This window comes from Ammospiza caudacuta, chromosome 5, assembly GCF_027887145.1.
Source record: "Ammospiza caudacuta isolate bAmmCau1 chromosome 5, bAmmCau1.pri, whole genome shotgun sequence".
Lineage (NCBI taxonomy): Eukaryota > Metazoa > Chordata > Aves > Passeriformes > Passerellidae > Ammospiza > Ammospiza caudacuta.
The window spans coordinates 14201380-14214443 of NC_080597.1; the positions used below are offsets into that span (position 1 = coordinate 14201380).

Here is a 13064-nt window from a genome sequence, read left to right on the forward strand (position 1 = left end):
AAATGTAGTTAGGCTGGTAATTTGTCTGATGCAGTGTCAATTCCAGACACTTCAGTGTGGTAACGCAGAGTAGGCATATATATCTATATATATCAATCTATATATCTGCTCCTTACGTGGCAACATCACTTTTCCAATAAGGCTTTTTTCATAGCTGAGATCAGATTGTACTTAAACATTTTTCCCCAAACACGGAGCTCTTGTGAAAACTAGAGCTGCAATGCCCCTCCTATGCATCCTGTTTTCCTTATATCCTTGGAGGCCTCCTATGACCAAATTCAGTCTAATAAAGCAAAGCATTTAACTTATTAGTTTTTTAGATTGGTAGCTTAGAAAGTTCTTCCCCTGTGGGCATTTGCAGCCTTTGACTTTGATTCTGGGAAAGGCTCTTGACTTTGCACCAAGGTTACATTTGGTGTATATAATCTTCAAGATTTAAATGATGCTATAACTCAATTTTGCTATATAAAACCAAACTGTGTCAGATACCCAAACACACTTAAGAATCTCCGAGGCCATTTGCGAGAAGCCTTCTGGATCTAAGTACTGCTAATTGATGGAAGGCTATTTTAAGTTTTAAGAAACAAAAGCTTCAGAGCACCTGGCTGAGCTTAAATGTGAAAAATGAACTCCATTATGATGCTTTTAACTCAGTGCATATTTTTGATCATATTTATGCAGCACAGTAAGTGGTTTGTTTGTTTCTTTGCAACATTTCCCTGTATCTTTTGAGCAATGGTCAACATTTTAGAGTGCTATTGATGCTGTTATCAATGCTTTTCATTTCACGCTACAATTTACAGGACACAGATAATCTAAGGTAAAAGGAGAAATGCATGGAAATTAATCTCTAGCATTTGGCTACTTACTGAGTGCCCTGAAAAGGGGAAAACAAAGTTTGGCCATAAGCTGTAGATGCTTTTGAGGTGAAGGATAAACAAACAGCCTCATCCTCTGGAAGAGAGGTGTTTTTGGCTAGGTCGGAGCTTTCGGGTGAAGCAAGAATATACTGGGTGGTGACAAGCTTTAGGTGACAAGCAGCAAGAGATCAAGCCGGGATAGGTCTCAGAAGAGATAGTTAGGAAGTGGTCTAGCAGTCAAACAAGCTTTCTGTTCTTCTGTTTTTCTTAGAAGAAGATAAAATTCAATTTTATTTGAATTTCCGCTCTAATATCCACACCTCTAGACAGGGATGATGCTATGCCTTATCAGTGTCTGAGACGCCCATTCACCACATAGCAGAAGGAGTTAAAGAAATGGAGGAGAGATGGAATATTAATATACACTAACTTTCTACTGGGTGGGCTTTGAGAACCTGAGCTGCAGGCAAATATTGTACACTTATTTTTGCAATGGGTCCAGGAGCATATTCAGGCTGCATTAAAAGTCTCTCATGTTCAAGCCTTACCTTAGAATAGGGTTGTTTATGCAAAAGTTAATATTAAAAGGAAGTGATGTTTTTTTCCTTTATGATTCTCTGAAAGAACAGGAATGCCCTATGAGGATCTAGGATTTCTTCTGTACTTACATTAACAGTTCTACATAACGAACATTTTTGTTCAGGGCTTCAATTTCTTTCATCTCTTGCTCAGTGAGGGAGAAGTCAAAGATCTAATGGAAGAGATGTTAGGAATGTGTTAGTTAGCATTTCTTCTCATGATCAACCTTCATATGTTCCAGATTCCAGAAATTCAATCCCTCCTTCTCCCTGTATCTCTCCCACAAACCCATGCTTACTTGCATTTTCAGGAGTCTCGAGGACATGAATAAGCCCAGTCACATTTGCCTACACCTGTTTTGCAAAATGTGGAAGGTAGTCTGGCAATACTGAGACACCAGCTTTGAAAGCAATGTATTTCCAGGGGAAGCAGGGAGCAGTGTGAGTACTGAGTGCTGCAAGGGATGCAAGAACAAAATAATCTTATTTTTGGGTGGTAGTCAAACCAAATGTTTTCTGGTGGCGTGGTTGTGAACCTTTCTGTCACACTTGTGTGCAGCTATCCTTCCCTAGCAGAGCTGTCCCATACCTGAAGACTGGGCAGAACAATCAGTCCTTCCTGAGTTCTTGCAGCCTTGGGCTGCTCAGCTACTGAGTTACCTCATCTTGCTTGTCCTGCTCACTGCAGCAGCAGCTGCTCTGGGACACACCACCAGCTGGAGCTTTAGCTGCTCCAGAGAGTAAAAAGGCACCAAAATTTCCTCTATGCCCTGTTATTGTCATACCTTGTTACCATTTAGTGGTGGGGACAAGAAGCATCAAATGTGGCAAAGTTTGCCACTGATCAAGCCTTACATATGTCTACAGAAAAAACAGGAATATTACCTTATATAGGGGCTAAGCCAATGTAAGTGGATTTGTCCGTGTACTACTGGGGTATGAATTTACCTGGAAATTCTCTCTGATGCGTTGTGGATTGAAACTTTTTGGAATCACCACCACCCCTCGCTGGACGTTGAAACGCAAAGCGATCTGTGCCGCAGTCTTGTTGTACTTCTTGCCAATGGCATTCAGCACAGGATCCTTCAGTAAAGGAGGGGAGGACACATTTACCCTGGAAAAAAAGTGGGAAAAAAAAGAAAACCTCCTCATCTTTAATGTCAAAACATAGGGGCATCTACTTGTTTGTGGACAGAACATTGCACCTTTTGACAAATAGGGTGAAAGACAGGAGAAAAGCTTTGGCTCTTAGGTTGGCGCATTGTCAAAGGCAACTTCCTGTGTGATGTCCTAACCTTGACTTTGTTTCTCCTTCCTCACCTAAGCCCCACACCTTCCCCATTCCAAACACTTGCCTGTTGTTAGAGGAGACCTTAGGCAACCTCCTATGCGGACACCTATCGTTCTGTTTATGAGAGCATGCAGCAGGAGTGTTGAAAGTTTACACTCACAACAGTAATATTTAGACACTGAGGTTCAAAACCACTTTAAAAAATGGGGGCAGAGGTATTTTGCACAGAGATCCAGCAGTGGAGAACTATGTTTCCCTGAATATTACTCCTCTATTTGAAAGTAATATGGGGACTTACCATGATTCATCCCTTGAGGTTCCCAATGGGCTGTACCCAACAATAACGATGTCATGTTGTCTGCAAAATTCTAGGAGTTTGGGTTGGGTGAAGTAGGGATGGCATTCTACCTGCAAGAGTAGCACAGAAAGGATGACTAATCAACAGGACCAGACACAGAGGCAGATATTCCAATATCTGTGAGAGCTACAGACCAGGTGATGCTTTCAGGAGGGGATAGATGTAAGTTAAGGAATAGGGAGAAACACCATCTGCGGCTACTATTCTGATTGTACATTGCTGGGTGATTGATTTTTTTATTAATTTTTTTTTGGAGGACAGCAGATTAACATCTGCAACCATAATTTGGCTGCAGGGAATTTTTATTGGCCTGCAGTGGAAAGGTGGCAATAAGTGGGGATTCTGGAGGTGAGGCAAGCTCACTAGACAAGTAGACCGAGAAGAAAACCCATCTCATGTGGGTCAGCTCTCCCTTTCTCTGCCTCTTGCATTCAGGATGACTAATCTGATGTTGTTTTTAGGGAAGTGTTGGCATAAAGTGTTCCAGTTAGAAAGGTGGGGGGAGTATTCAAAAGGTGAGATTATGACCTTGTTGCGAGCTGTGCCCTCCCACGTTGCAAACACTGTTCCCTCACAGGCATGGATATTCTGGCTGTGATCTCAGACTCTGGGAAATGGTTGTCTCAAAGGTGACAGAGCAGCCACTGTTTGCAGTGGTTGCTATCTGGCAAGTCTGAAGCTATCTGGCACTTCTCTGCTTGCTGGCCAGCTGCCCTAAGCTGAGCTTAATCTTTTGCCTGGTTTTCCTCGACCCCAGGAAGCATCAGCAATGCTCAGTGCAGTCTTAGGGGCACGCCAGAAACAGCAATTGCATTTTGCACCCGCTGGGCATGTTAATACCAGGGAAGGGTGCTGGAATTTCCTATTCTCGCAGGCAGCCTTTTCCTCCAGGCCAAGTACAGAAATGAAAGCCGTGGCCTGCCTCTTTGCCCTGCCTCATGGCCATTCCAGCCCTCCAGGCCACGCGCTGGGAGTGGGAAGTTGGTCCTGGTTGGTCCCTGGCCTCATCTCGATTACTGCTAATGTGGATATTTGTGCCAGACTAGTCAGAAGGGCTTCCCAGAGATTTCTAGGAAATGCAGAGACCTGCCAAATGCAAGAGCCAAAGGTACTGGGCACTCAGATGGGTCGCTGCCACTTGTCACCTTCTCAGAGTCCCGCTGCTGTAATTTAACTCGGATGTGCCTGTCATCTTCACGGGATTGTTCCACTAGGGCCAGTCACGTAACAGGGTCTCCTTTAATTAAACATTTTCTCTATCTCTTACAAATGTCTTATAGGAAAAGTACAAGAGAGGCAAGTACAGGGAATTTAAGAGTTGCTTCTAATGGCTTTTACCCTTGAGAAGCCTGGAGTGACTCAGGGCCTGTAGCGTTGTGCTGGTGTTAACTAAGGTAGACATGGCTTCACTGAGCACTGGTTAGCTCTGAATGGCTTTCTTGGGAATTTTTGGACTTGAAGTAAGGTACATGGCAGAAATCTAAGATCTGCTTTGACTCAGCATTCAATCTTGTTATGGAGCTTTGGCACAGAGGCACCGGTTTTATAGTCCTGGAGCAGAAACTGAGGAAAGCGATTGCTCCAGAGCCTTCAAATATTGATCTTTAGCCTAGATAGGAAGAGTAATATTTTCAAGCTAGAAATGGAAGCATGGAGGGCAGCATCTGTGGCAAAGTACACATCACCTTTGTGTACATGGAGGCTTAGGCTGTGTGTTTGCATTCCCCAAAGGGCAGTGGCACCGTGGCAGGCACTGCCCTTGGCTTGCAGTCATACCTGGTTGCTGACAGGTTTGTACTTAAGTCCTGGCTTGTTCATGATCATCTCCAGTTGCCTGCGGTTGAAATTGGATACTCCAATAGACTTTGCCAAGCCAGCATCTTTGCATGCCTCCAGAGCCTATAAAGAAAGCAAAGACAAGAGGAATCCCACAGGTTGGCTTGATTTCTTGGAGCATTTTAGAGAGAGGTGGAAGATAGACCATTATTGAGAACCTTTGCTGCAGCAGAGCTAACAGCTCTATTACCATGAGGGGTGGTGTTGTCCAGACAAACCAAACTCTATTCCTGTGTTGACCTTCTTTCCAGACCAAGCCCTAATGTTTTTACCTCCTGTGAGGGTAGAAATTGTCTGGAGAGCAGAAAGATTTAACCTGAGATATAGATACTTAAGTGTCAGGGAACTGCTTTTAGAGAGTTTTGCTTACTTTATGCTGCTTTAGCAGTGCCTCAAAGCTGGAGAGGGCAAAGCGAACAAAACAGATTCCTTTCCTGATAAGTCATTTCACTCCTTTTGATTGTAAGACAGTTTTTCATATGAAGTCTTTATCCAGTGAAATCCCCAAAATATCTGGCAAGGCACATCACAAAACCTGCACAGAAAACTTCAGTACAATATCAAGCAGGAAAAAAAATTGTGGATGGGAGAGAGGCATTCTGGATATTTTGTGCTTTAGACAAACCCTAGTAGCTGAGAAACTCTTATGAATACTGGACATTAATATATTTGCTTCATTTGCTTCATTTGCTTCATCTGCTGGGTTGTTAAGGGGAAAGGGGGTCCTTTCCTATAGTCTTCCCCTTTTCTGCCTGAAACTCTGCACACAAACAATTCAGTGACTGTTTGAGGCAGAGCAGACCCCACCATGGAGCTGGATGCCCTTCTGGGTTTTGTTATTCTTTCTGTCTTACAGGAGCTGAAAGCAGGGAGGTAAGAGGCACTCTGTTTGATGACCTCTAGTTGGCCTCATATGCCTTCTATCACTCAGTGACAAGTCAGCAAATACAGTCATCTGAATTAATTTTTGCCAGCTAGCTTTATTTCACTGAGAGAGTGAAATTATCTGGATTGAGTTGAGCCATTTTAATTCAGATTAATGCTGCTATTTGCAGGCACTCCCCTGCACCTATTTTTCTCTTGGCTTATCAGCTGAAGAGAGTGGCCTGCTATAGAATAACCTTTATATTAAACACCACTCAAAGATAAAAATATAGCAGTGCTGGGTGAGCTATTGCTTTTAATATCTGAGCAACCATTCTGTGAAAAGAGGGGAATGAACTGCATCAGCCAAATTCAAATGTAACATAAACAGCCAACAGGGAAGTCCCCCTTCCCTCTGAGACCCAGCCTGGATGGCTCAGCTGCCAAGGGAAAGTTCAGGCCCCCTCTGGGCTCTCTCCCCCTTCAAAATTTCACTCAGAATTTCACCATTCTTCATCTTTATCTGCTGTACCTCAAGTAGAGCTAAACTGGGACATGACTGTCCAGATCTGGACAGTGCAAGCTGAAGTGGAGCACGTAGTAGCACCTCTTATCTGTCTTGGTGTGAACTGGATGTAATTAGTGATGCTATTTCATCAGGCCTGGTGCAGAGGGAGAGCTGAGAACTAAAGAGGTGTCCATGGCTTTGAGAGGCAGAAATGTGAGGAGATTGCTAGTCTATTTTCTCTCTCACCCGAGATCCTGAAGCCAAGTGACACTAGGCTTAGTGAGACATCTGCCTAAAGGGGTAGAGCACATCACAAACAAATCTAGGGTGCAATCTTTCAGGCAAATGCTACTTCCCTCCAAGTTTTCTTACCACAAAAATCTTCTGTTCCCATCTGATAAGTAAATTTAGAAGTGAGTGAACTTGTTCTCATGGCAAGTGATGGCAAGGTCTTGGGTTTTGGTTTTTTGGGGGGGGTGTTGGGGTTTGAGTGGGGAGATGTTGGTTCTTTTTTTTTTAATAGGATTTTTGGGTTGATTGTTTGGTGGGGTTTTGTGGGGTGTTTTTTGTTGGGGTTTTTTTGTTTGTTTTTGCTTTTGTTTTTTATGGTAAGCTTTAGGGCAAAATCTGTTTTTTTTCCTGCAAGTGAAAAAGATTTTATTTTTTTCAAGATGACCTAGTCTCTCCTGAGGGCTCCAACTTTCTCTTTCTGTGAAGATCTGATAAAGGGGAAGGATTGGTAAAAACCTAATGATAAAAGCTTCAAGTAGTGAATGTAGAGTGCACTCTCTTAAAGAGGGAATGTGGATGTCTGATGTTTCAACAGTGTTTTGCTATAAAAATAATTAAATGACAGCAAAAAGAAACATGCTTAAAGGATGTTTAAGGACAGAAGTGAAATTTATGCATGGAGCTAGTAGAATTCGATCCATTTGCCCTGGCAATTTGCTTCAGTTATGTTTATGAAAACCACAAGTAAAAATGAGAATGAATATCTGTGGGTTTAAAGCATATATGGATGGATGTTGTGTTTGCTTACCTCCCAAGTGGCACATAAATCTGTCTCATGGTAGATAAATTTTCCATTTTCATCTTTTGGGTAGAGTGCATCTCCAGGCTGAAACGTAAAACCATACTGCTGTGCTTTAAAGAAAAATTTTTCAGTCCTTAGAGCAAAATTTTTTTCATGGACTCTGTTTCTACTAGTAAACAACAAAAAAAAATTGAGTAGTTTTCTGAAACACCCTAAGTTCAGCAGGTCACTCATGCTGGGCTTACCACATCCTCGTCTGCTAGATCGTCCTTGGACACGCTCCTGAACTCTCACATGAGAGTGCACTCAGGAGTTCCTGGATGGCCTTGTTTTGCAGCAAACTTTTGACCTTTATGTTATGGCATCCAGAAGACTCAACTCCTTCCAAAGGGCTGGGTTAGAGTACCAGCTTGTGTTCTCTTCTACTTCTTTCCTCTTCGCTTTGGCCCTTCCCTTGCTTCCTGCTTGTGTCACCTGGGAACTGGACTGAGCTGGTACTGTCCCCAACAGCTGGAGGGTCCAGGAGCTGCTGGCAGTAATGGGCTATTGGCATAGCTAACCTCTTAAGTACATTATCCACCTTTCTTTGGGCACTAGAAACTCTTTCCTCCAGTCTCTGTACTCTGTAGGCTTCAGAGATGATTTATGAGCTGGTATCTCACAAGCACAGCTTTCTCTTATTTGCTGGCTGTTTCACTGCTGTTGCAGGCAATGCATTAACACCTCCCTCCCTTGTGTCTGATCACAATTTCACTTTTGTGTTTTGCTGGAGTTTGGTTTTTCTTTTTTTTTGAGCAAAACCCTTCACTGATGTTTGACATTTGATCTGACTTCAAACCGCTACATTTCATAGGCCTGGGTACAAGATGTTGACGTGGTAACTCCTTGGGAACATGCAGCTGTGACTAATATGATCAGTAACTATCACCTCCCAATTCAGTTGAGTTCAAATCCAAGGCATTTAATGGGAAAAGTGAGCCTAAGGAAAACACAGAGTCAGGTTTCAGAGGGCCAAGGTCTCAGTTACAGGCATAAGCCTCTCTCCTCCAAATGTGCTGATTTTCCTCAGAGAATTCCACAAAGACAACTTGTTGCTTTTGTTGCTCTGTCTTGCTGGAAAAAGAGAATACCTTGACTAGAAGGAGGTAGATGGCTGTTGGGTACATTCTTTTTCTATTAGAAGGCAAAGTGTTTGCCATCATAGCGTGAGGTGGAAAAACTTAACTTGCAAAACCACCCTGTGGTATTTTGGAACAAACCATTCATCCCATGATACCCCAGCACACTTTCCAAGGACTGCAAGTTCAACATATTAAACAGTTGGACCTGTTTAATTTTAGTAAATGAGTCTGAATTCAGGATCTTTTTACTCTGCCCCACTTTTAATTTACTCACTTCTGTTTGATTTTTTTTTTATAGTAGTCAATAGGCACCAATTATATCAGCTAATTTACCATCCTCCTATTTTCCTCTATCTTTTGTGTTTTAAAAATGAACCAAGTCAGGAGGAATGGTGCTTGAAGATTAACTTCTCTTGACTGAGATGTGGTGTGAGCTACTGTGGATTTCTACAGTGATCAATTCCTCCTCCTACATGCAGAGAATTCTGCAAGGTGTTGAAGTGCAGTTGTTTCTGCTCAAGAGTTTCCAGGCAAAACTTCTCTACCAAGCTATCTTTTTATGAAAGGGAATTTCTGAATGGAAGAACTGCCTGCAGATGGATAAAGTGCTGAGAGAAAGGCAGTGTTTTGATGGTGACAGGGTGGTGACAAGGTCTTTCGGAAGCTGGTCACGTGTTTTAGCTCTGGGTTCTCATGAACTACACCGCACCAGTGATCCTAGAAATGCTGATGTCTTCTCTTGCAGTTCTCTTGGAGATAGTTTTGTGTTTGACACTGGATAAAAGGCATGCTGCATGAGCACTGAAATTAGTGTGGCAACACTGTACAGTCACTGCCATTGTGTGGGATCACATCTTATCATGTCATGTCCCAAGTCTGGAGGCACTCCAAAAGATACCGTACTTGCTGGTTTAAAACCCAGTAACTCTTAACCACTGAGAGGAAAAGTCCTGCTCCCATTATAATTTTATAACAAACACGCAGGCAGGAAGACAATTCTGCACATCCCCTTGCTTTCATAAAATGGTCTTTGACAAGCAGGCTTTCTTAAGAAAGCAATTTTAACAACCTGTGAATGCCTGTCCTATAAACAGAAGGGCAACAGGAAGTCAAATAGTGATGCCAATGGTCTGTTTTGAGTTATTCTTTTAAATTTACAAGATACTTAAATGAGACTTGTTCAGTGTAACACTAAAATATCTGCTTTCCTATCAGATGACAGAATCATTAGTTTGGGAGAGATTTGCAGATCATTTAGTGCACAAGTTGATGCTTACTGATAAATCAGTCATCTGAGAAGTGTCCCCCAAAAACCTGCTGGTTTTTTACCCCCAAAATACCTGTGGGGTATGAGCTCCCCAGGCAGAGGGAGGGCATGTGGGGGTCTGAAGAGACCTGTTTCTGCTGGTTACTCCCTTGCTAGGGTGGAGGGGCCGAGCAACACTGCAGGGGGCTAAAGGCAGGAAGGACAGAAGTCCTGAATGGGGAATCTATGTGGGAAAAAAATACAGGGAGGTGTAGGCTAATGTTGGTAGGTCAGTGAATAATTGCATCCCACGTGGTGGCTATTCATGAGCTCTTGAAAAGCAGAGGGGCTTTGCTGAGTGGTGCTCTCTGAAACCATAGTGCTCTTGCTCTGCCTGAAAGCCCTGTGACAAATTGCTGCCTGGGCTCTGCCGGGGCATGCTTCTTACTGTTTTCAGGGTGGTGCTGTAAGTTCTGTCTTAGGTACATCACTGCTTCCCACCAGAGACTGCTTTTGCTGGACTTTTGGGGAGGAAAGCACCCATGCTTGCAGACTAGAGGGGAGCAGTAGTTTCTTAGAGTTACACCTGCATGCTCCTCATCAAAGGCAAGCATCACAGGCAGGATGGGTGTATTTGTGAGAGAGAGAGAGCAAAGAAAGGAAACCTGTCACCACTGCAAAAGGATGGGTTTTTTTCATTTTGTATTTGACATAGAAAAGTGTATATTTTTCAGGAAGAAAGTGACTTATTTTTTTCTCTCCTCTCATGAGAAACATGAATGAATCTCTAGGTCTGCTACTCCTTTAACTACTCAAGATTGTTGATACAAGCCTCAGGGAGTCAGATGTATATTACTTTAAAGCCAGCTGTCTATATCTTTATATTGTGAGACAGTGACCTTCACTATGTGGGAGAATGAACTACTAAAGAATACAAACACAAGAAAAGGGAAACAGGAAATTGCAAGTGGTGGGAAATTTTCAGAAATGTACCCAAAAGGATTCCATAAGTGTGACTCTATAAACAAAATTTTAATATCAGAGTCTGGTTACTCCTATACAGGTCTTAATAGGATATGGCCTCCTCAGGGGGAAGAAAAGGGCTGCAAGTGTAATGTGATAGCCTCATTGGTAAATTACTTCCTATCTGATAGTTCTCATAATTTGGAGTCTGCAGCAAAATATTATTTTAATAATCAGAGATCTACCTTTCTTGCAAAAAGAGGCCAGTTTAGAGCTCAAACCTTGATCAGAAACAATTAACCAACTAATTGCCTGACCCTATTCTCTCTTAGAAGAAAGATTTAGTTAGTTCAAAACCACTTAAATGTTTTGAATATAATTCTCTTCATTTCATTTGCCTTGGTATCATGTACTTGTAGAGGAAAATTGTAAAGCAAGGTAGAAACAGCTGTGAAAACAGAAAGTTTGTGGATTTGCAAGAGGGAGGCATGCAACTATGATGTGAGCTCCCTGCATTCAAAGGTTTTGCCTACAAGTTGCCCAGAGCCAGTAGTATGAGGGAATATCAGACTCTACACTGGCATTTAAGAATGAGAGATGGACAACCCATGTTTGGCACCACTTGTGATCTAGTGAAGCTGAGTGCTGCAGTTACAGTGATTAAGATCATAAACACAATTTTCCCAGCAGCTTTAATTTAGGACAGAATAAGGAAACCAAACTTGACTTTCTACCTTTCTCCCTCTCTGAACTTTGCCCCTGGCCTGTTGCTGCTTTGTATGAGCTCTTTCCTCCAGCGGCTCTCTCCTCATGGCTCAGAGGGAATTCAGACACAGGTACTGCCCAGCTGTGCAATTTTTCAGAGTAGGAACTGCTCAACCACAGCTGGGAGACCTGTCCTTCCAGCAGAAACGCTCCAAGCAACATCTCTCCTGGCCTGTTCTCACACCACCTGATAAATGGCTCTCTTTGGGTGGGCAATGCACAGAAATACATGTATGCAGTATATATCAAAATATATATGTTATCTGCTCAAAATGCTATTGACAACCTAGGTTGGAAGCTGCAAGGAATATACTAGATGGAGGTCTTGGTTCAAGTTAAGTTAATGCACTTTTTCCAAACAATTTTTCTTTTTACCTTGAAAGCCATTGGCAGCTCAATAATGTAGAGGTCAACATAGTCCAGCTGCAGGATCTTCAGGGTTTTCTCCAGTGTGGGACGCACCAGCTCCGGGGGGTGGCAGGTATTCCACAGCTGGGGAGGAAAGCACAGGCTTTCTTTGGGTGCCAGGAGGAACAGAGAGCCAGCTGAAGACCCCCAGCACATACTCCCTCCCTCTTGTCCTTGTGACAGAGCCCACTATGCAGAGAGCAAAGGCATCGTGGGCTCCATCCCTGCAAGGCAGAGGTGAGTGCCTTACCTTGCCTTCTGGCAGAGCCAGGTGCAGAGGTTAAGACAGCAGTTCTTGCCCAGGACTGATGAAGTGTTGACCCAGTAAAGCCATTACATAATTTTTTATTACAAAACAGGTTATTCTGAGCTGAGTATATTACAAACTCTTGCTCAATGAACTTAGATTCCTTTTGTTTTCCAAGCATATGCTTTCACTGAAAAATTTTGTTCCCACAAGGAATCTGTGGTCAGTTTTATGCTTGAAGGCAGAAGCCTGGATCATGTGAGTTAGCTATTGAGCAGCCAAGCACCCAGCACTAAGAGAATCTTCTGGTTTTTCTCCTGTGGTCAGGGAGCCTGAGAGACTTCCTGGCCTAGGAAAGTTTTCTCTTATTCGCCAGTCCTCACAGAAAAATGTGTATGTGATTAGTCACTGCAGTGCAGGTGTGAGTAGTTAAAGTACAGTCTTCTGTACCTCTTTAATGCAAACTGCTTCCTTTCAGGGTTATGCCCTGAGGTTGCTATGGAGTGTGCTCAGCTGGTGGGTGTTCAGCACTATCTCTAACTGAACTGTGCTGATACAAGTCTCTTGCAAGGATAAAACCATAGCATGGTAATTAGTAACCACGAGCTCTTTGTAAACTGATTGAGTTTTGTGATTTTAACTGCAGCAGAATTAACACACAATAGAAGGTTTTGAGTACCATTTGAATGCACACAATAAGTTGGGCTCTTTTTTTTTTTTTTCAACTCACAAAACTAACATGAGGAGTCGCATTTAGGTTTTTGTCACTTTTGCTGGTTGGAAAAACCTGCTGTTTGCTCGTATGGTCATTGTGTAGTCAGTTCTGCCACCAAAGCTGACAGCCACTACATGCAGAGGTATAGAATAAATTTGTTCTACAGACACAAAACTTGAATTGTGACTTATGGGAGAAGAGGTTGATTATAGGTGTTAAAGGGCATAGCCTGTGTAAGTTTTAAGTTATTTTAGATGCTTGGTTTTTTTCT

General features: G+C 42.7%; 1 protein-coding gene across 1 annotated transcript in view; it reads right to left on the reverse strand.

The window, feature by feature from the left end:
• Positions 1 to 13064, reverse strand: part of AKR1D1 (aldo-keto reductase family 1 member D1) — a 34720-nt gene that overhangs the window by 1966 nt on the left and 19690 nt on the right. Inside the window, exons 3-8 of the mRNA XM_058804853.1 lie at positions 11799 to 11915; positions 7335 to 7412; positions 4864 to 4986; positions 3028 to 3137; positions 2387 to 2552; positions 1529 to 1611 (exon numbers count right to left, since the gene is read on the reverse strand). Coding sequence (XP_058660836.1) covers positions 1529 to 1611; positions 2387 to 2552; positions 3028 to 3137; positions 4864 to 4986; positions 7335 to 7412; positions 11799 to 11915 — 677 coding nt within the window. The remainder of the gene's footprint in view (positions 1 to 1528; positions 1612 to 2386; positions 2553 to 3027; positions 3138 to 4863; positions 4987 to 7334; positions 7413 to 11798; positions 11916 to 13064) is intronic.